General features: G+C 42.8%; 1 protein-coding gene across 14 annotated transcripts in view; it reads left to right on the top strand.

Moving 5' to 3' along the window:
- Positions 1 to 24,384, top strand: part of LOC143345011 (phosphatase and actin regulator 2) — a 275,992-nt gene that overhangs the window by 86,666 nt on the left and 164,942 nt on the right. For 13 of the 14 annotated variants that reach the window (XM_076771699.1, XM_076771700.1, XM_076771694.1 and 10 more), the window contains 3 exons: positions 8,823 to 8,987; positions 10,042 to 10,140; positions 13,523 to 13,828. In XM_076771699.1, the coding sequence (XP_076627814.1) occupies positions 8,823 to 8,987; positions 10,042 to 10,140; positions 13,523 to 13,828 (570 nt within the window). The remainder of the gene's footprint in view (positions 1 to 8,822; positions 8,988 to 10,041; positions 10,141 to 13,522; positions 13,829 to 24,384) is intronic. The other variant, XM_076771705.1, reaches the window with a different exon arrangement.

Below are 24,384 nucleotides of genomic sequence, written 5' to 3'. Positions count from 1 at the left end.
TTCCGGCGAACTTCATCCATCAGCTGTCCACGTGCATTCGTCTGGCTCTCGTTTATCAAAAAAGCAAGTTCATTGAAATCGGTTCTCCCCCTAGTCGCGATCTACCCGCTAGCGTGTCTGTCGGATCCTCCGCAACCCCCAAATTTGTCCATAGGATCGCGCGTTAACGCGGATTCGGTTTGTTTGCACGCCAAACGGGATCCTCGGCGCATTTATGAAGGCGGATTTCGTTGGAATCCTTTCAACCCTTCATCGAGTAGGATTAAAGGACCGCGAGTATACGCGTCGCGCGTCGCCCATTTGCATATTAACCACTTTGACTGGAAATTACGAACCGCTCCGTGGTGCGGTTACACACCTTGCTACGTAACAAGTACCGTAGTTCGTTATCGATCGATCGACCGTAGTCGCGATATGACACGCGACCCGTCCCGACGATTAAATTGCCGTGCAATTCGAGAATTCTCGAACACCGTTACGCGCCAAGTTCAATATTACGCGTGGACAAATTAATTTTGCCTTACTGGGCGGTGCAGAGTCGAAGATTTTCTAGAAAATATAAAAATCCAATCAGTTTCTCTCGATAACGAAACGAGAAAAATTTTGATAACTTAGGATTCGAATTTACAGCTTGGGAAAATTTGAATTGAGAAAAATAAAAATGCAAAGTGTAGGAAGAGTCGAGGATTTTCTAGGAAGTATAAAAATCAGTTTCTCTCGATAACGAAACGAGAAAAGTTTTGATAACCTAGGATTCGAATTTACTCGGTTGGACAGGAGAATTTAAATTGAAGAAAAGAAAATTGTAGAATATAAATATGTACTCAAATGGGTATATCTTGTGTTCTAAATAATTTTCTATCTATCTGAACTATTAAATTAATCGTTCGACTGTGGTGAATGGACGTCCCCGAGCCGAGGGTTTAAAAAATGATGACGTTTAAAAAATCGCAGCGACGAGGTTCGATCGCGTCATCGTCCGACGATTGGCGTTTCGCAGACTCATCGTCGATCATCGGTGATTTACGGGGCTGGGTACCGTTGTCAAGACTCGTCGAGAAAAGGGAAGGAAGGCGGTATATCGGTCGCTCGACGCCGAAGCGGAATAATTGACACGACAAAGAGCTTCCGGTGCCTAGGAGGCCTATTCACGCGCGTCAAAGCCCGTCGAGACCCGTTGCACCGATGTGCATCGTCTACAATGCAACGGACAATGGCAATATTAACGCGACGATGGAGTGCAGTTCTCATTGTTCTAAATCGCGATGCATCTTAACGCGACCCGACCCATTATCGCTGCAAGACGCGTAAAAAACGGGAGACAAATTGGCACTCGCCTGTACCGTTGGGCTCGTGAAACCGATTTCATGACCGATTTCCTCCCCTCCAGTTCCCCTCTATTGAATTTAACAGGTTTCCAAGCGTTAGCCAACTCTCTTCCACTGCAATTTTATTCTATCGTCCGTGAAAGAAATTACTATTCTATATTTGAAATTCGAATCTAGATAAGGTCCTTCAACCCTCAGATTACTAAAGTTATCCTTGCAACGTATTGCAAATTAATTTAGTTTGTTAAAATTTTATAAGCGATAATGTTTGACTATCCACATTTGTAGTTCCTTACGTATTACATCTTTTGTACTAAAGGGTTTATTCCCGTTAATAAATGAATAGTAATAATTCTTATCACTTGTTCAATCCCACATTCGTAAGAGTACATCAAATTGTGTCAGAGTCGAAAATCTTGTTGAAACTTGGGAATATAAAGGCAGTATCGAATCCACTAGAGGGTAGGTCATCGTCGTTTCTGGTGTAGCATGACTCGCATTCGAAAGGGCTCTCTTGAACTTCAAACATCCGCGCGGCTCGACCAATGTCGAGCAGTTTGAAACGGATATCGCATACTCGATAGATCGAGCGTTCTTCGAGTAATTTTGACCCACGATCGGCCGTGACGGTTGCCAAGGAATGCCTTCCCCTCGAATCTCGTGCCAAGAGCTCGTCCGCTAAGCCATTTCTGATGGCATTGAGTCCACTCGCATCCCGAGAAAACTCTCGGCATTCAGAAATCGAACTTACGTTGCGTCGCTGGAACGACAGAATCGCATTCGATCCGCCGCGTTTCCACTATGTTGCTCTAAACTGCGACCAGTGGGCTGTTCGTTCGCAGTTTCCACCCATTTGTCGACCGGGGAATGCTCATGTAGATGAACGTCATTTTCGAACGCCCACGCCGAATCGTTGCTTGCTCAAAGTTGATATCTAATTTCTAATTTCTTTATCCCCCGTAAGAGTCTGAATTTTGGCAGACTTTTTTTGTTGGATATTCAGCAAACAACTGCAAATCTGCTTAAGAGCATTTCACATGTGGTCGCCTGTAGCTCTTTTGTCTAGAAAACACAATGGTGTGTACTTAACTTGGGCTTTGGGGTAAGTGCACACCTGGATCTTGGATTTCACTCCGCTGCAGCTAATGAGAGCTGTTAAAAGATGATTGAAATCGAAAATGGTACAGAGATTTGTGTTCTATCTAGCAGCTCGAGATAAAGTAGCTTCGTTTAATTATCCCCGAAGTATATCTTTAAGAATTCACTGTACTGCAGTAGTCCGTAATAAATCCAACAACGTGCAACGTGCCAGGAATTTAGCTTTCTAAGATCCTGCGAAAGTGTCCCCCTAGGGGTGCTTTAGGCTGATAATCGTCGTTCCCGACGAAACTGCCCTACCGCACGTTATCATCCATTATTCCTCCGCAGGGAGCTTCCCCGAAATTGCCTTTTGACAACGCACTCCCTGCCGCCCTTTATCCCCTTTGCGCCTTTATTCGCACTGTTCCTCGCCACGAAAGATAGTCTGTGCACGGCCCGTTGCAACTAATGGTGATGCGTTTCTTACCACCCCCCGGAGGGCGCGCTCGATGTTTATCAAAATCCATCTGTCGGAGACAGGCTATTACACGGGCTGGGAGATCTTCTTTCGTCGAATTTGGGGCCGGGGGTTATTCAATCGTGACTGAAATCCATTTCTCGAGGGGGCGTTCATGATCTTGGCCCATCGAGGCTAAACGGATCGCGTCGTTTAACTCGTATATTTCACGCGTCATATATCAGAGTACAGGTCAGACGTGGGAGATGTTATTCGTTCTGGGTCAGAAGTGCCAAACAATATTTCCTAAGTCAGCGATATTAAAGTTACAAAGGGGTAATTGTTCTTCTATTGGAAAAATACAAATTTGGAGTGTGGTCTTTTTATTTTAGTTATAGGAACTCTCGATTCTTGATTAAGTTGATCTACCAGCACCCGTTTCAAATCCTCTAGAAGTTTTCGAAAATGAGAATGGTTTACACGTAAATTATAATCTCGTGCAATATAGAGCTACGATCGAATTTATCGCGTCTCGAGTTTACGAGACGTTTACTCGTTCTTTTGCTATACCCACGGAGCGATTAAACGTCTATGGTGCCACAGTGACGGCGTATTGATTTTATGGTGACATCGACATGGCCGTCTAACAATGAGTTAAGAGGAACCGAACCATGAACACTCGCGGGTCACGTTCGATATGATTTTCTGCAAACATTCATTCAACATCTGTGAGCGAATCTCTCTCCTTGAAGGGTATAATAACCTCGGAAAATAAGTCCTGCTATCAAAGAAATGGAAGTCATCTTTCATGGCATTATCGTCGTGCCTTATGCGCTTTTCTTCGTTACCTGCTTCCGCGAGGCTTTCTCCAACTATTCTATTTTTATTTCGAAAGTCTTCAACGTCACCAAAAACCATGCTTTTTACATTTCACTATTTTCGATTGTCACCGAACCCCGAAACATTTTTTCAGTTTTTTCTACCTCGTTCGCATTAATTGACTAAAAATTTGAATCTATCGCATCCAACGACACTATTTCATCAATTTTTCGACGAAACTCAATATTCTACGGACGCGTTCGTACGCGAAATTTGTTACCCAAACGAAGCATCACGACGAACAATAACCATATTTCCACGACAATTAGTGTCAACGAAACGAAAGGTGTAATCGATTCGCTGGGGCGGTAACCGCGACATCCGAGGGTTGTTTCATCCCTCGTCGGTAACGCAGAAAGCTCGGGTGGTTTTCTCTGGGAAAATGGGGGAAACACGGAAAGCTTCCGAGTCGATAACGCGGGTGCAATAGCGTTGGAGGACGTTGCAGTCGTTCGTTTTACCAGCGATCGCTGTTGCTCACGATGCAACGTTATTTTGCGACAGACGAGGTATACGAATAGACCTTGCACCTTATGGGCTGTCGTACCCCAATCTGACTGCCATACCGACCTGAAAATTAGGAGGTGATTTTAGCGTCTTCTTCTCATGGAGGGCGATCAGTTGAGAAACTATTCACTGAATTGCTATTGACGGCAGAAAGCTGTAGTATTGCGTAAATACATGTGAGTTGACTATGGAAGAGATTAAAATTCATTTCTGAATCTGTTGGTAACGTTGCAAATAACACGAAAATGGTAATGGGGTTTCAAGACCCCATAAAAATGAGCCGAGAAAATACATTGGAAGGAAGATCTATTCGTATACCTCGTCTCTGACAATACCCTAGAATCTTTGATGAATTAATGAGAATCCAAACTAATCTAGTGAAGAAACTTTATATTTATGATGACTTATGCAAGGCGGATCGCAGCCAATTCGCTAATATTATTTAGTTTTTAATTAATAATTGCATTACCCAGCTAAGAATGATGCGATTAATAATTAAACGCTAAATAATATTACCCAGGTCTCACCACGAGGAGGTTGCTGCGAGTGGAGACCCAAAGGGAGATAGATGGAATCCAAGTTCCATCGATCTCCCTTTCGCAATTTTACAATCTGAATGACTAAACTGAGAAGATAGAAGGAACCCAAGTTCCTCCGATCTTCTAGTTTAGTTATGCCAAGTAATTGATGGGTTTAAAGAGGAGTGAAGCTAATTGTGAGAGACGCGACGCGACGCGATGCTGAACCGTACAGCGGATCTGAAGACCGAACCTACTGCAATTGCTAACTCGATCTCTATAGAAAAATGGATGCTGCATCCCTGAATCGAGGTCTCCATTTCTCCAACGCAACCCGCCGGGAGCCCGAAGGACCCGACTTAGGTTGTCTGACAAAGAGAGAGTACCTGAGACAGGAACGACTCCCGCTGGAAGGTGTGCGTTTCCGCAGGATACGGAAACTCCACACCTTCCAGCGAAGAAACATTTTCCTTCAATCGAGCTACCAAGAGAAGCCGGTTAGACCTTTCGGACCAACTGGACGGCCGATCACATGTTCCATTCAATGGAAGAGCGGTGATCGAAGCGAGAAACGAAAGAACGAATCGAGTGAAGCTACTTGTTAAACAATTACTTGGCATACGGGGACGCGTACAATGGTCGTCGACGCTTAAGTCTAGTTTAATTATACCAAGTAATTATTTGGTTTAAAGAGGAGTGAAGCTAATTCGTGAGAGACGCGACGCGACGCGATGCTGAACCGTACAGCGGATCTGAAGACCGAACCTACTGCAATTGCTAACTCGATCTCTATAGAAAAATGAATGCTGCATCCCTGAATCGAGGTCTCCATTTCTCCAACGCAACCCGCCGGGAGCCCGAAGGACCCGACTTAGGTTGTCTGACAAAGAGAGAGTACCTGAGACAGGAACGACTCCCGCTGGAAGGTGTGCGTTTCCGCAGGATACGGAAACTCCACACCTTCCAGCGAAGAAACATTTTCCTTCAATCGAGCTACCAAGAGAAGCCGGTTAGACCTTTCGGACCAACTGGACGGCCGATCACATGTTCCATTCAATGGAAGAGCGGTGATCGAAGCGAGAAACGAAAGAACGAATCGAGTGAAGCTACTTGTTAAACAATTACTTGGCATACGGGGACGCGTACAATGGTCGTCGACGCTTAAGTCTAGTTTAATTATACCAAGTAATTATTTGGTTTAAAGAGGAGTGAAGCTAATTCGTGAGAGACGCGACGCGACGCGATGCTGAACCGTACAGCGGATCTGAAGACCGAACCTACTGCAATTGCTAACTCGATCTCTATAGAAAAATGAATGCTGCATCCCTGAATCGAGGTCTCCATTTCTCCAACGCAACCCGCCGGGAGCCCGAAGGACCCGACTTAGGTTGTCTGACAAAGAGAGAGTACCTGAGACAGGAACGACTCCCGCTGGAAGGTGTGCGTTTCCGCAGGATACGGAAACTCCACACCTTCCAGCGAAGAAACATTTCCCTTCAATCGAGCTACCAAGAGAAGGCGGTTAGACCTTTCGGACCAACTGGACAGCCGATCACATGTTTCATTCATCGAAACAGCGGTGATCGAAGCGAGAAACGAGAGAACGAGATCGAGTGAAGCTACTTGTTAAATAATTACTTGGCATACGGGGACGCGTGCAATGGTCGTCGATGCTTAAGTCTAGTTTAATTGTACCAAGCAATTGTTTTGTTTAAAAAGAGGGGTGAAGCTAAATTCTGGGAGACGCGACGCGACGCGATGCTGAACCGTGCAGCAGATCTTCGGATCGAATCAACACTACCCTTGGTAGATTGATTTCTATTTCTAGAAATCGATCTATCATTGGCAGGCGACTAGATCTTTCGGACAAACTGGACGGCCGATCACATGTTTCGTTCTACGAAACAGTGGTGATCGAAGCGAGAAACGAGGAAACGAATGAACGAGAAGCTAGTTGGTAAACAATTGCGTGGCACATACGCGGATACACTAGAGACTTAAAATTAACGTCGAAATTTGATCTAGTATATTCGGAACTAAAATTGAGAAGATAGGAGAAAACGAGACTCCTATTTTCTACATTAGTGGTACCAAGTAATTATCTCTTTTAAGAAGGGATGAAGCTAAATCGTGGGATACGCGACGCGACGCGATGCTAAACCATGCAGCGGATCTTAAGATCGAATCTACTGCCCTTGATATCTCGAGCTACCAAGGGAAGGCGATTATATCTTTTGGACCAACTACACGGCCGATCACTTGCTTTCTACATTAAAGCAGTGGTGATCGAAACGGGAAACGAAAGGACGAGAGAAAGTGAAGCTACTTGGTCAATAATTACTTGGTAGGGCGCGGCAACACGGACAATAGAGAAATCTTCGACGTTAATTTTAATATTCGCGACGAAGCTTAAGACTAATGTACTTGGAATTAAAGGTCCCTCGGCGGATGAATCCCTCTGTGGTTGAATCCCTTGGTAGTTGAATCCCTTGGTAGTTGAATCCCTCGATGATTGAATCCCTCGGCGGTTGTGGCGTACTCCCTCGATGTCCTTGGAATTGATCTGCAATAGATCTGACCTGAAACAAAAACTGCTACTTGTGTTAGTATCATTAAAGAAATTAAGCAAAATATTAGAAGAATTTAAGCTGAAACATAAAAATAAAAATCCTATATTAATCAGTGTCGTCGAAACAAATATGGAATATGCATCGACACAATGTTATAGATATCAAAACGAACATTCGTAATAATGAAAGAAACTTGGATCAAGACCCCAAATTGAATCAATGCAGTGTCGTACATATCAAAACGAACATTCGTAGTAATGAAAGAAACTTAGATCGAGACCCCAAATTGAATCATCACCAAACAATCAAACGAAATGAAAGAATCAAAGTACCTCCACAGATTATTATGAGAGTTCGAGCAAGAACGTAAACCACAAAAATCTTATTCTAATCAGTGGAATAAAAATACCTGAAATTGTATAGAAACAAATACAGTACATGATTGAAAACAATATTACATTATTATATCATGCAATATTATACATATCAAAGCAATTCAACAAACAATGTAAAAATGGAAACAGAGAAAAGGAACATTCATAATAATCAAATAAAATCAGATGAATAAATAGAGGTGAATTCACATCAAACAAACAAATAAATATAATAAAATAGAAATTAGTGGAGTGGACTTACTACTTGTCGTCAGTACATAGGATAGTTACCACTAAGCCGCTGTTGCCACTGGGCCAACTGTAAAATAAGAAAATATTCATATTATAGCACCATCAGTTAGACAAGCAAGGCAAAATCAGACGATAGAATAGAAGAGGGGAGAGAATTTTTAAACGATCCTTACCGTTGGTCATCACCGTCCGGCACTGGTCAGTAGTGGTCAGTAGTGGTCAGTAGTCGGATCTGCACTGGTCAGCACTGGTCAGTAGTGGTCAGTCCTGGTCAGTCCTGGTCAGTCCTGGTCACTCCTGGTCACTCCTGGTCCCCCCAGTGGTCACCGCTCCACGAATGGCCTGACTTCGGCCCGCGAGACCCGTTCCCCCTGGATGCTCCAGGGGTACTGAAGAATTTGTCCAGCGGTAGTCTTTAAGTAGGGAAGTCGAAGAGTGGGGAGACAATGTCAACGTGAAGAGTCAAGAACCGCTTGGTCTAGAGAACAATACTATTTCGATTGGTCCCACCTCTTGACCACTTCTGGATCTTCACTGGACCGCTGACCTTAATGTCAACCTCACTGTTGACCACCAGTGACCATAAGCTAGCCATTAATCGACCCATTAAAACCATTACGAAGATTAAAGCCTTCTTAGGAGGATCCCCTTACAAGTTGATGCGTGATCTTTTTAATATTTTGTTCCACTTTGGAAGAGTGTATCTCATGCTATAAAACACTCGTGATACAGCGATAGCGTTCATCCCACTAACGATTCTTTACCTCGTTTATGTATAATAGACGATAATAGACCATACTTTGTGTAATATAATTTTCATTGATACTAATCTATAATATTTCTTGTCTGTTTTGCAGCAAAGAAACAGAATGGGGCGGCTTTACGGACGAATAGCTTGGGGTCGGGGGCGAGGACACCACCCCTCGAAAGGAAAAGCAAGTTTTCGGCCCTCGGTAGACTCTTCAAACCGTGGAAGTGGAAACGGAAAAAGAAATCGGACAAGTTCGAGGCCGCCTCCTTGTGTAAGTATAAATTCATCAAAATTCAAGATTTCGTTCAAGACTTTGACGGCCGTTGTCACGTATAGTTGAGAAACTATTCACTGAATTGGTATAGATGGACAGACAGCTGTAGTGTGAACAAAAAAGTATTAGACAATATTTCCGTACAGCGTCAAACAAATTTATTAAAACTCAAACATGAATTTTTAACAAAAATCGACAGGGTGTAGCTGCAGAAATTTTTCGGCAAAATTAAAAAATTTCAAATCGTTCTAAAAAAATTATTTTTAGCTAGAGGGGCCAATTACAATCATTTTTGGTCATTACACATACCCCCGAATTCTTACGCACTTTCGAGAAAAAAATTCATGACCGAAAATATAATGTCTGACCATCCATTGATATGTTTCACTGAAATTTCTTGCATATCTTTAAAACACCATAACTTCTGAACGGATTGGACGATTTTAATGTTTAAAAAAGCAAACTACGCGTATTTTGATGGAGAATCTGTACAAATCGCAAAAATATTCGAAAAGTTGGTCCTTGAACCCGTAAAATGAGAAAAACCCCATAAAAATGGTCCAATTTTCAAACAGCCATAACTCCTACAATTGTGAATATATTTCAATGAAACTTTCTTCTGAAGTAGAGCTCATGGGTACCTACAAAAAAGTATTAGACAACTTTTCTGTAGGGCGTCAAACAAAATTACTAAAAATGAAAAAGGAATTTTTAAGAAAAATAGACAGGGTGCCTAAATTTTTCGGCGAAAAAAAAAATTTTCGAATCGTTCTAAAAAAATTATTTTCAGTTGCGGGGGTCAAATACAATCATTTTTGGTGAATAGACATACCCCCGAAATCCTACGCAGTTTCGAGAAAAAAAATGTTTTATCAAAAATATAATGTGTGACCATGTACATTGTACATTTGCGATAATATTACTAGCTTTCTGTTTTTCTATAAACGTTAGTCTCACAGAGATCTCTAAATAGAGTTTAATTTATTTGATGGAAGATATGTTTACTGGTTATTGGAGATAATGATCGTGGTTTTGTTTGTCGTGATTGCAGCGCTCGAGAGGAAAATCTCGGTACGAGCCAGCAGAGACGAGTTGGTACAGAAAGGAATCCTGCTACCAGTGATAAGGTCCACGTCGTTTCCTGAAAATGGTGAGTCCTTTACCCTTTTGCGATACGTTATCATCCGCGTGATCCACGTTCCACCGTTCCGGATAAGAATCTGGGTTGGGCGTTGCACTATTCAGCCAGCTATTCCCGGGGACTTTTCCAATTTAAATCGACGTTTCGAACACGTTGCATTCGGGGCGCATCGAATCTGTGCGCGGCGTTATATTTTTAAACAGTTGACATTAATTACCCTATGTAAATTTAGAAAGGTTAGCAAGCTTTCGCCATCGGTCGCCGCGCGGTAACCAATGCAAAATCTGATCTGATAAATTGTTCTGATAAGTTTGCGTACCTCGATATATTCTTACCATCTCCACTATGGGTGTTTTATTTTTTTTTTCTTAGCAATTGGAGCGCTAGATTTTTCAGAAATTACATAAAAGATAGCAACCTTGGTGGTACATGGTACGTGATTTAACTAAAATTTACAAAGTATTTGAAATCCACGAAAGCTAAAATTTATCAAGAGAAGCGTGTACGATTCAATAATTCCGTCGAGGGAGAATTTCCACGACTTCCAATTGGCCAGTAACTTTTCCCCATCGGTTTCCTGCTTTCGAGACACACGGACCTTGGTGTTCGTAAATTTCCGCGAACGTGTCGGTTCCATACGCGTGGAAATTGTCCACTCTCCGGCTGATCAGGAAATAAGGACCCCGCGGGATGAAACAGGGCGCGAAGGGCAAGGGCCACGAGGCACCGTAACGCGTGGAAGAATGTAATTAGGTTTCGTGGTCGTTATCGTCCAGACACGAGCACAATTTCCGGAATCGCGGGACGGTGCATCTCGCGCTAGGAAACGTGACCAATCTCGAAGAAGCATCGCCGTTTCGTGGAACGCGAAACGAACGCGAGCAGACATCGTTGCGATAAGGGTTTCGAAAATTTCGTTTCGACCTCGAGACACTGCAGAATTAATATTTCAATTTTATTCTGTTATTAGACCATTTGAAACGTATCTCTTGCCAGGCGGTCGTGAGATTTGATTTATCTAAAATGCGTTTGTACCATTCTAAGGAAAATAAACTCGGGGATAATCATTGCTCCAGCTACTGGCAGGTATTTCAATCGCGAAGCAATTTAATCGTATTTGTTGATTTATAGTTCTTTTATAGAACTCTTGGCATATTGCACCTAATTACGAAGATATCTCGAGTTTATTTCGCTTTGGCACCTAGCTCCTTCGGTACTTCCGCTGTGCAATTGCAGTCTCGATAGCTTGGTCGATTATGGTTGGACGGGTTATTTTACCGTGGGACGATAACGCTACGGTCGTTCTTACCGACGAAAGTGATAAGATAAGCGCTGGCGGCTTAAGTTTCTGTTTCTAAACGAGGTTAAATGTTGCCATCAAAAGCTGTGAAACTTCCTGTAAAATTTTAGCGTCTGCGAGATTCTCGTAAAACATGCGACACGGAGTTTATCATTTATGGTTATTTTATACACGCCAGGCGATCCTTATAAAATGGCTCCATTATCTCGCACGAGATCGACGATAACCGGGAAAATATTCAATGTGGTGCAAAACACTATGCCTAAATTTATCGAAAATTATTAAAACTTTCGTAATGATCTGACATTAGAAATAATTGTAAAACAACCCGTCACGATTATTTCGCTGGAGAATTATTTACGATCGACGCGTTCGGTATTTATTAACACGTTGCATCGCAGAAATTGCGTTCATAGTTCGTAGATTAGCGCGAAGAGCCGTGATGAAACAGCGCCTGTTGTTCCGTCTAGGCTTCCCTTGTCTCGACGATAATGCGCGAGACACTTTGCATAGAATGTAATTACGAAAGTAGATCTAAAACGTTCCTCTTGGTTCTTCGTGCGACTCGAGTTGGCTCCGTTGATTAATAGATTCCCGCCACTCCGCGCAACAATGCCCGTTGAACGTATCTTCTGTCAAAGAACCTGCCGGAGTATCGAGTTTGAAACTCTTTAGCAGCTCCCACCATTATTCATATTTCCGTTACCGGCGAGAACCGAACGCTCGAGTTTGAAACACGCTGTTTCCCGGAGCTACGCAGGTCGAAATCTGTAATTAATTATTCCTGGTAAATGGACAGAGTCGTTCTCAGGGAAGATAACGAACCGTTGACAAACTTGCGGTTCTGTTACCGAAACGACTAGATCGTTTCGAACTCTGACACGTTCGGAGCTATCGATTTTCATTTAATTGCCTTCAACGTGCTTGCAATACCGAGTACATTACTACTTTGTTTTTTAATGCACATCGTATCGATCTTACAAAACGAGAGAATGTTTCGAGTAAACGATAAATAGAATTATAAATAAGTCGAATAAAGACAGAAAAGGTTTTTCCCATCTTTGGGTTGATTGGAAAAGAGAGCAATTTAAGAAGATTTTCTATGTCTTTTATTTATCTGAAAATGAGTATTCAATGATTATGAAAAATGTGTAACAACTGGTAGTCTTTGAAGTTAAATATGCTTCCAGCATTGAATCCTGATTTTCCAAGCAGTTGACATCGAGAACACAAGTTGTACACCCCCAATGGGAAAAAGGGACAATATAATTGATAAAAGTGTCTAGCTATCTAAGAAGAGTCATAAGTATGTATCCACTGAATATGTATGTTCCCCCGAAATATGTGTCGAATGGACAAGTACATTTCATCATTTGTTGTCTGATCCATCCCCCGCATGCTTTGCTTTATCGAATAACCCTCTTATGCGATTCTTGTCACGTTCGAAATGCATCTGTAGCGTGTTCCATCAAGCTAAGAACTTAGAACAACCGAGAAGAGAAGAACGCAGATTTGTAACACATGGGTACACATCAATTGGGACGTCCTATGAATAGTTGCGATCACGACAGCCGTTCCAGCGAATCGGTACAAGCACACTGAGCATCCGTAGTCCAGCTTCCGACCCGACGACGAAATAACGTCCGCCACGTTAGATCAGATTAACCAATCCCCGGGTCCATCGAAGACCTCTAGAACAAAAATAAAAAAAACACAAACTTCACGCAGCGTGGTACGAGTTCGATTTTTCGATACACAGATCCGACAAAAATTCGCAACGTCACCGAACAATATACTCCTGCCGTTTAATCATCGTTTAAAACACTGCTCGAACATCCTAAACGAGGCAAATCGTGGCATCTGTTTACCATAGAGTCTCATCTATTCGCCGAAACGCCATTCGTAAACCCATTGATCGAACAAACCTAAACGAACGAGACCGAAGTTTCGCAACGTGGCGGAGCTAGACCCTTTTCGAGGAGCAAAGAAAAGCATTGTAGACTGCTGAACCGACGTAGAAAACGGTCCCAGGCGTCTGTCGTCCTAGATTACTAACAAAACTAACCTGGACCGTGCGCTGCCCGGTTTCAGAGACGATCACCGACTCGACGGACGGCCAGAAACCGCCGACGCCGCAACAGACGCATCAACAGCAGCAACAGCAACCAGCCAGCGAAGGGGTTGGTACCGGCGGCAGTGGCACCCCTGCAGCAACACCCACGTCCGCCGGTACCATGCAGCAATCCCAACAATCCCAGCAAGTAACCTCGGCCACCCCGACACCAACGACTGCCAATCCGCATTCAACAGGACCGCCCAGCGATCAACCCTCGCCGCATCTCTCGTCCCTTTATCCGGGGATCCCGCAACCCGGCCAGCCCAACGGCAGCACGCAAGGTAAGATGCAAACACCGATACGATAACCGAGTAGAGCCACGATTTACGCTGAAAATAATGCCGGCGTTTCGACTGGGTCGATCGTGGATTGCGTGATCGGCCCTTAACGAGTTCGACGCAATCGGGAATAGCAGGATCTGGATAGAGCCTTAAGGGTAGCGATAACAGCAGTCTGGAAAGTGGATTTTCATTCCTTGACAGTACATACGATGCAAGCTAATTTTTAATTTTGAGTAAATTATCTAGGGACTGATTCCCATTTTGTTAAATAGAAGGTGGTGTTATTCTTTCGTCGAACCGAGCAACGTTTGCTTAACCCTAAAGTGGATTATTTTGGCCCTCCGCAAGTTTAAACTGATATTGTATAATATATGTAAATGTAACTATTTGAAATTTTATGTAATCTTCCATCAGTTCATTATTTTTTGAACGGTTTAAAGGAAAGTTGATGTCCATTTACCAATTTGGTAAAAATCAACATTAAGTAGAGTAATTCAGTTCAGATTGAGAGTCCACTTAAGGGTTAAATCATTCTTTTTTATTGCTCAAATTTACAAAGTTGCTCGGACATTTCTACTATTTTATTATTCTGTTTCAACAGTTCTCTTTGCTTATTTATTTTTACGCGTATTAAAATTCCCATAAAATCAAAAATCAGTTCCAATTACGTAATGGTAAATAATTTTCTGGAACTGTTTTACGTTGGATAAATGTTTTCGAGAATTTTTTATAAGCTTGACCCTCTTGGTTTCCGTGCAGTTAATGCAGGCATTAACAAATTGATTACGTCAGTTTCGCGGCAAGAAGTAAGTTGTGAAAGAGGGAAGACCCACCGTGGAAATTATAGCCTCTACGTTACAGTATCTAGCAGCGAGGCGCACAATGGCGCGAGTGCAGGCGTTGACCTAATTACCGGAAATCACGTGTTAGAGGCGGCATTAATGGGCTACCGAGTATGATCGCGGTACGTCGTGCTATGTGACGACCGCTTAAATTTCTCATGGAATCTCTGGTTCGGCCATCTGAATCGTGTGGTAATCCCATCAACGTTAACTCATTCTCGATCAATTAATAACAAATGTCGACCACCGTTCCTCGAGTTCGAGGCACGAGTGTTCCTTGGGTTCGATCCTGGCTCCTTAGAAACGAGATACATGATCGAGAAACGTTAGATCGGTACTCGCCTGCTCATTAACAATTTGTTTAATTTGTAACGGACGTGATAAAAATGACAACGCCGGGGGAAAATTGTAATTTGATTAACGATCTGCTATTATTCTTACCGTATATTGAATCATGATTAATGAATTACACAAATGGTTAGAACAAATATAACCATCGAACGCGATTGGCTCGTTAATCGTTAATCGCGAAATTATTATGCTTGCGAATAAACGATCAAGTTAACGATAAAAAGGCTAGTAAAAGATAAAGTAATCTTTCATTGTATTAGTACAAGTTTCTGATCGCAGATTACAAATACAATTTATGATCGGTCACGATTAGATATCGGGGGTAATTAATTGATCGCTTACTATGATGTATTCGGGTATTTTTAATTGACTTCATCGTCTATAAATCAGTGCAAGAAACCAGTTTAGTTCTGTTTTATTTCGAAAAAGGTGATTTTACGAGTTCTCGTGCGATCGAATACTTTGTATTGCGCAGAGACGAGAGTTTGGCTAGCGAGTCGGATTATTTATAGCCTAATCTCTAATCTCATTTCTGTAAGCTCACCTTCCCAAGTTTATAGGAAGAAGATTATAAAATAATCGAGTCCCGACTAGCCAAATTCTCGTCTCTGCCAAGTGCTTGGCGATCGCGTCTGACCATTACTCATTATTTCTACTTATGTCGGTGCTCGAACGATTCTAGAATATCGAAGTGCATTCGTAAATCTATTATTTCTCCATCGTTGCCAGGGGATTATATTCACCCTCGTAAACTCGACGCAGCGTACAAAATTGATGGTGTTATTGGCATCGGTGATTTAGTAACGAAAATTGAAACCACAACGTTCCGAAATAAATTTACTAAATTTAATTCGTACGTACACGACCACCTCGATTATTATAAAAGAGAGAAAACGAGGATTTCACGGAACGAATCGAATGCAAAATTTCCACTCGAAAACCACGCACGACAAAGGCAAAATACGTTTCAAACGTCACGCGACGTCCAAACCTCGGTATCGTGTTCGTAAATCCTACGACTCGAGAAACAGCCCCCGACCTTTCGTGCCCTCTTTTTCACCCCCTTCTCGTGCCCCGTATCTCGACCATCGTCCAGACAAGGTTATCGGGTTTCTCCCGCGGTTCAAACCGAAGCCGTAAAACGTTTATCATGCGGAACGCGTAACGCGATATCGTAAGATGGTTTCGACCGCTGGCAACCCCATTTTCGTCGAGTTTCAGGGATTCCCAGCGATACGAAGCGACTCTATCGTTCGTTTCGCGATGTCCACCCGCGCGAATCGTGTCCAGCACGCGAGTACTCTAGGCGCGAACTACCTGTTGCGCGTCGCGAATTTATTCGACGCGATTCGTGAGTTACTCGAATCCTTTGACACTGTTATTCTAGCGCTTCTCGCCGTTTCAAAGCGCGACCCAAATAAATAGAGACCGCGCCGGGTAATATTGGACCACCAGAACAATTTTTAGTCCGAACGTGCGATTTTATAAACGGATATCTGATACAGAGAAACCTCGACTAAATACTACGATTTTATACATGATACTTCTAGATGTAGACGTTTTACGTTTTAAACTAGTCTAAATTTAAATTAAACTTCTCGACAGACGCGTAGTGTTGCCTTTGAGAATCATTACACGACTTCTTTAAAATTGAGGATAATTGTAGAAATTGTGAGGGGAACAGTTACTTCTGCGGCGTCTATAAGGGTTGTAGCGTCGAGTAGCATAATGGCGCGGCTACAGCTTGTGGATTCTGCGACGTGACGTACTCGCGAGCATGTCACCGTCGAATAATGTGCTGGCAGCGTCTGTTCCCGGCAACGGTGACTGGTCGAGTCACTGTTAGGTCGTTAATTTCGCGAGGAACTCGAGGAAAGTGCTCTCCCTACAAATTTGCATGTGTATCGTTTGAAGCGTCTCTGTTTTATTTTCATTCTCGTTTGGAGGGTCGCGAAGCGTTAAACGCCGAGCCAGACTTTTGACTGGAAGCAAAACTATTATTTTGGCGGGGTCTGTAGGCGAGCGTGTGCATTCGTTACAATTGAAACACGTTTGGGAAATCAGAAATCTGGTATAAAGACGATACTGAATATTCAGTGTGAGTAGGTTTCATTTGTTCACTAGGTGTTGGCCACTTAATGGATTATCACAGATATTTTATGTTCTTGTTATAAAAGGATTTTCGTCAAATTCAGCTCAAATTTAAGGGATGACCCAATGCATAATACCACATTAAAATGCATGATTTATCCCAATTGTACCTTCTCGAATTAAGGATTGAAACGACAAGGAATTGTTGGAAGCGTCGTTTCTAGATCGAAAGTTAATATCTTCCGCGAGGAGGGTGCAAGTTCATCGGATTTCGGTATCGATCCCGCGCTGTAGGAAGTTCCAGCAGGGCCTTTTCGGATCCGCTTCTTGGCTAAACACGGAAAAGACGAGGAAGAGAGGGGCAGAGGGATGAATTAAGGGCCGCGATGGAGGCTGTGGGACGGAAAGGGTGCAAACAGAGGATAAAACGTCGTACAGACCGGGGGCTGAGTCGGTGTATGCTCCTCGTCTGTCTCGTAGCAAGAACCACGGGAGCCCAACGACGATCGATACGCTTCTCTGTGTACATCGCGAGTTGAAGAGCCTACCAGCCTCTGCTCTCTCCTCTTCTCCTCTCCTTTTTCCATTTCTATCCGTTCGTTTAACCGGTTCCTACGTTCGGGGGAGAAACGCGCGTTTGAAAGGATCGGAAAACCAGTCGGGGGGGCGCGAAGTCATTAGAAGCCTCCCCAACTCGCGTAAACAAGATTCTGAGCAACGCGACGAAGACGACGGATTTTATTTTTGATCGTTAAGCAGATCTGGTCGCGTTGCAGGGAACAACGCAATAATTTTAGAATGCATAAACGATTTTTACATGCTTCTGCACCGCGTTAAATATAAATGAGCTTGTAGCAAGGGTTGCTGAAATCCAGGTGTCCGCATAATTTCCCGAACAGAAATCTCCATAATTGCCCGTTAAATGCATCCCCTCGATTTGTCTCGTAGAACAAACACTCGATCGCGCGGAATAACAAATACCTTCTTCAAATATGAGCTTCGAACTCCATAGTAAACATTTTAAGCGCGTTTTAATGGCGATTCCGATACTCTGTGATTGATACGTAGTCTCTATTAACTTCTTTAGACATCTAGGAACAGAAAAAGATATAAAACGATTTACATGCACCGAAAAAATTCCTTCGATATTCGTGGTTGTGTAGAATACGATGAAAAGTAAAGTCATCCTCGTGGATCACTGAATTTTTCCGCGTTACCTCTACGTCTAACGTCTTGTTTTTGTTTCCCCATTAATTAGCATTCTCTCTCTAGAAACGGATAAACGTATCAGACCGCAAAATTGAAACGCAAATATGGGCAGAAACGTATATTGACATAATCGTTACGGAAACCCAGCGAGGCGTACTCTGATTCTCCGATCTCTCGATTCTCTCTACTGAAATTACCTCCACGCTCCTTTACGTCATCGACAACTAAACTTTCATCATATTAACCACGTTTGCCCGCATATCAACGAGAAAAGCGTTTCTAACTTCAACTTAATACTTTCTGAACAGTTCCTGACGTTCTTCGACCGCCGATCTTTAAAGCCTCCGTTGATTTTATGCGTAAATTCATTTTTTACACTTTCATATTCCAACAATATCACCAATATGATCATCGTAATATATTCTCGTGTTAGAAATGATACCTGACTTTCCTCGGAACTTTTAAAACACAGTAAACAATCGCGTCCTCATTTTCCTATAAACTCCCAAAGAGAATGGAGCATTTGTATCATAAATATTAAGAAACATATATGTATAATGTAACATAGTAAAAAATTGGCTCGTTTTCATTATTCCTATATTATTTGCACCCGTCGATAAATCTCAAGTGCTAAATTTTTACCATGATCGTTTGAAATATCTAATTATCGAGTAAAATATGAAAAGTCCATTGTAATTTTTGAGTATGGTGCTCGATGTGATCGCTCTGAGGGAAAATTTCATGCATTTTCGCGTCGACGTGGGCCAAGTTCAACGAAACAAGAGGTCCCGGCTACCTGGGATCGTTCTCTCGTCGCGTTGGCGTGCATATTTCAGCTGGTTCGTTGTTTCCTCTCGCACGTACGTACGTAACGGAGCAGAGAGGGTGCACCAGGCAGAGGGTTGAGGACGAAAGGGTGCACGACAGAGAAGCACGGGTCGATATTGACGCAGGCCCGTCGGGAAACCTTACGCCGACGTCGACGACGAAATTCAGGCGATCCTGGAATTCGTTTGATCGCCAGGCGCACGTCTCGTTAATACATCGACGTGAATAATTTAAATCATTAGCCGTCGGTGGTCGCGGAAGCCACGGCTTAATACCTGGATCAATTTGCTCCCGGTTAATTGAATTTCGGTCCCGTTGGCGAACTGGGATCTCTCGAGCCAGCTTTTGTGCGCCGCGACGCGTGTTTATTAATATTTTCGAGCGTTTCTCTTTCGCGAGCTTCCGGTTGTTCAACCCCTTCTGTTCCTCCGGAAGGGATGGTCCCAGGCGTCTCGCGGGGCACGTATTTTGCACGCATTTAACGAGAGTTGTAATTAATGAATTAGTACGTGCACCGGGTTAAGATCGAAATTGGCAGGAATTAAGTGTACAAAATTGAGAACAGTTGGAAAATATTTCAGACACCGAATAGTAATTTTCTGGTATATTTGGCCGTTAGTATTAGTTTTGAACACAATTTCTGTTGCATTCTGCAGGTTTCAGCGGACTCTCAAAGTATTCTGCAAGGAAGGTTAAGAAACGCAGAGGTTTTCCTTTCCCATAAATTCTGGATAATAGGATTGTTATTGAAAGCAAGTCGCGCAGTTTCTTGTTTTCTGTTTGCAACAGCATCTAAATCTCTACAAATCGTTTTTAATTTTTTTGTTTGAGCTTGTTTAATAGTTTAATATTCTTTTTTATCCTGATCTCATGGTATCTTTCATTTTACCGACATTTTTACGCCAATCGAGACCTCTCGTCGTACACGTATCCGCAAGCAAGTCTCGAGGAAAGTGCACGAATAAAATACTGACGGAATATTGTCAGGGAAATTTAGTATTTGTGGTAAACCTGAAATCGGCGCGGGCTTAAAATATACACGGTGGTTCGTATTAGCCGTTTGCGTCGCTGGTATCAGACACGATATCAGTTGCCAAGCAACGTGCCGCATAAAACTGTCCCGCTGGTCGACACGCGAAAGCAGAAAATATTTTTCATTTTAGATTTTCACGTAACGGAACCCCCCCCGATGCGCCGACCGAATCAATAACGCAATATTCGTCTGACAGAATGAATCCTGCCCGGCAGACTTTCGTTCCTCGTCCCGTATCTCGTCGTGGCGAGCCTCGAGCTGCCCAGACATCGCGGTATGCATTAATAAAAATGTCCGTGACGTACGAGGATTCCCTACGCAGAAGTTTGGAAAAAGACACGGAAGTGGATACACAGACGAAATGATTTTAATTCCATTTAAATGGTTCGACACGGTACGTGACTAAAAAATTAAATTTACGCAGTGTGATAATACATAAATATCAATTATCCTCGTTCAGAAACGAGCCACGGCTTTTCCCAGATTGTAGAATTACCCTGTACGTGCATACTTAAACGTGCAGGAACACAAATCATGTTGGCTCGACGGGAGAGGCGAGTTTAACGAAATAACGTTCAGTGAGATTACGTTCCTGCACCTTGTCGTTCCCCTTGCGGTCTTGACCTACGACACGCCGTTGAATTTCAGCGGATTTCACGGGTTTCCTTGCTCGGAACTCCGGCCACGCCATTTCTCGACATTTCATAAGCCCCGATGCGCGCAGCCACGTAGGATTTTCGCGTTCGCTTTAATGGAGTAATTTCGCGGGACGCGACGTAACGTGGCCAACAACTGTGGAGGATTGTGATTTCTAGCAATACGCGGCCCATCGTTCCCTAAACTGCTTGCACCGTATATTTCCGCGAATGTTTGAATGCACCTGTCATGGAAAATGTCGAATTTCCTAGCTGAAACGAGCTCTCTCGCGTGCGAGGCTTAAAATTGTCCGTCGCTACGTTTACGACTACTTGCGTACAGTAGCGCGTATCGGAATTCGTAAATAAATCAAACAGTCGTTCAAATACCCATCCGCGATTCTATCGACTTTATCGATTCGCACGTACGTACAGCTATCTAACATATTAACAATATTTACCCTGAAATTGTATAATTAGTTTGTGGAATAAAAATAGCTTAATTTCGCAGTTTGTTTCCAAATAAATACACTCGTAAATATATTCATAAATTAAATGAAGAAGTAAATAATCTCAAATAAATAAACAACTCTGTCACCGCGTAATCAACGAATTTTGTGTTTAGAGAACGAAATTAAATCGAAATATCAGCTACGCGGCAGCATCGATCTGCTTTTTTTCTCCCCTCTCGATTCATATTGCTTCCGAGTTGCAAATTCTCCAAACGAGGTGGCGAATATCCCCGATAAATCGACGAGCACCATCGTTCGCGTTTCGCGATCTTTATCCCCGATCTCGGAATTGAACAAAATAAAAGAGTCGCGAGTGTGTTCATACTGAATTCGCCACCGGGTTGGAAAATCCAAACCGACGAGCCTGCGGCGTCGACGCCATCGAAAAGCTGTTACTTCGTTAAATCAACGCCGCACAAAACGATCCGTGTGTACGTACGTACGTTGTCCGATTGAACTGACCACCCAGTGGAGAGCTGCAGCCACAGGGTCGAATTCAGAAGTGTCTTTCAGCTTCCATTAGCGCCCGGGCGCCGCGTGTTTTCAGAGAAAAGAGTTAAATCGCCGCGATTACGGGTGGCTTGGATTCGCTGCAATTTAATCCTTTGCGAGCGGACGTTTCGGAGCGCGAAAATTAGAGAAAATCAACGGTTACGTAAAAATTATCCTGCGTGCAAATTTTATTTCGAAAGAACTTGGAACGATTCGAGGGAATTGGAAACGCTGGTTTGGAGAAAAAAATATTTTCACGTTCTCGATCCACGTGGAGGTCTTTGGAATAACGTAGATTGTTTACGGAAGAGGAAACATCGTAATAATGCGAATTGTTAAAAATACGCGAGAATTTCAATGCTTTTCAAGCCAGTATATATGTCTAAAAATAGTTAAACTTTAGACGCGTACAGTTCCGAAACTACTAGTGTTTTATTAATTATTGAACCATCGTTAGAAGCGGCAAGGCTTCCCCTTTAAAATGGTTTTTGGTTTTTGTCGATCCGACTTTCCGTTTAGGAGATATCGTAATTTATGTAAAAGGTAATTTTTAAAATTCCGCTCTCCGTCTTAGAAAAGCCTATTAACGCGTACTAAAAATACTAAAACTTTAGACGCGTGCAGTTCCGAAACTACTAGTGTTTTATTAATTATTGAACCACTGTTGGAAGCGGCAAACCTTCCTCTTTAAAATGGCTTTTGGTTTTTGTCGATCCGACTTTCCGTTTTCGAGATATCGCAATTTATGTAAATAGGTAATTTTAAAAAAATTCTCTTATGGCGCTTCCCGTGTTAAAACGGACTGCCAACGCGTATTGAAATTACTAAAACTTTAATTACTTGCAGTTTCGAAATTATCGCTATTTTCTCCATTATTGAGCCATTGTTAGCGGCGGTAAAGCTTCCTCTTTAAAATGGCTTTTGGTTTTTGTCGATCCGACTTTCCGTTTTCGAGATATCGCAATTTATGTAAAAGGGTATTTTTCTTAATTTGACTATCGCTGTCTTCGTCTGACGCGTCGCGCCGTACCTCCTTGTCGCGCGTGAGTCGAGACAGTCACGTGACCAGGAAGACGTAGTATTTCCAAGAACTTACTACGCACTGTTTACTATCCACGCGCGCGAGATGAATGAGCTCGCGCGACCGCACAATAAAATGTAAACAAAGCTTCGGACGCAGATATCTTCGAAACTATCCACCGCATCGACTTGAAATTAAAATCGCTATATCTCCGGAACTAATAAAGCTATCGACTCTCACGAACGCTCATTTTAAAGGGCTTTTCATCCTCTATCCTATGACTATACTAACTACTATATTCTATGCTGTCTTCTATGTTTATTTTGACATTTACTTTGACGCTATATACTCAAAGCAGGTTTAGCAATTCCTATCGATCATACGACTGGTGTACGATAAAATTCTATTATGAATTATTTATTTAATCGAAAATATATTTAAATTTGTATACAGGGTGTTTGCGTAATTACTAGCCAACATTTTTTCATAAATATTTATTTTCGCTGGAATTTATTACGGTATCGACTTGAGACAAAATTCAAGCGCAATCCACGAACGAAATTAGCTCCGATTCTCGACTTTCCGACCCGAAGCTCGTCGAATTACAATTTGGAAATGCATGTCTGCATTTCTAGGCGACTACGGTCCCTCCTATCGTTGGACCGCTGAATTCTTGCAATTTCATCGACGAGCGTAGATCCGCGTCGACACCAGCTTATGATTTCACAAAGAGCCTATAAAACGCGTATTTCACGGTGACTGGTTATCCCATCCAGCCAGCACGCTCCGTTTCCCCGAGAATTTTATGAAATTACGATGAATAGCGTCAAAGTGTGCCCATTCACGGTTCGTGATTTATCAGAATAATCAGGTCTGTCGGAAACGAGTAGTCTCGAACGAAATATCCACGCAAGGTTGCGATCCGTGTCGTCGAGAGAGAGGATCTTGTCTTTTGGCGCGACTCTGGCTCGTCCTTGGAAAATATTTTCCCCGAGTACCGTGAGAAATTCGCACCTTCGAGCCTTGGGGGATATTTCCCAAGTATAGAAGGTATCGTTGCAGTTTAATCTTTTTCCCAAAATTACTGCGTAGCGTTGTATTCGTCGCTAGTCGTGAAATTTCTCGAAAATTCGTTCCGCCTCCCTCTGCTCGATGTCGTTAGATCGGTATCCTCGAGGAACGAAACTACGAAATTAAGAAGGCTCCGCGGAACGGCGAGGAAAGTTAAAAGCACGCGGCCGGAAGTTGCTCGACAGTCGTCTCGGCGATTGTACCGAATCGCTGCAACTCGAGACGAACATTCCAGCATTTTCCGCTGCAAAGTTTCGGGCGGTTTTGTTCCGCGAGAATCTTTTGGACTTTCGTTGTTAATGCGAACGTGGGGGAAAAGACAGATTATACGGATGTTCGTAGCAAAAACGAAACATTCGAGTCAAAACGTAATTGGACTCGAAAACACTTCGATGGCGAGTCGTAATTACGCGCAATAATACGAGTAACGCAAATAACCAGTTGGTCGGTCGAAGACACTTCAACGATCGT

This window comes from Colletes latitarsis, chromosome 8 (genome assembly GCF_051014445.1).
Source record: "Colletes latitarsis isolate SP2378_abdomen chromosome 8, iyColLati1, whole genome shotgun sequence".
NCBI classification, from domain to species: domain Eukaryota; kingdom Metazoa; phylum Arthropoda; class Insecta; order Hymenoptera; family Colletidae; genus Colletes; species Colletes latitarsis.
This window is presented reverse-complemented; position numbering and strand designations above follow the sequence as displayed.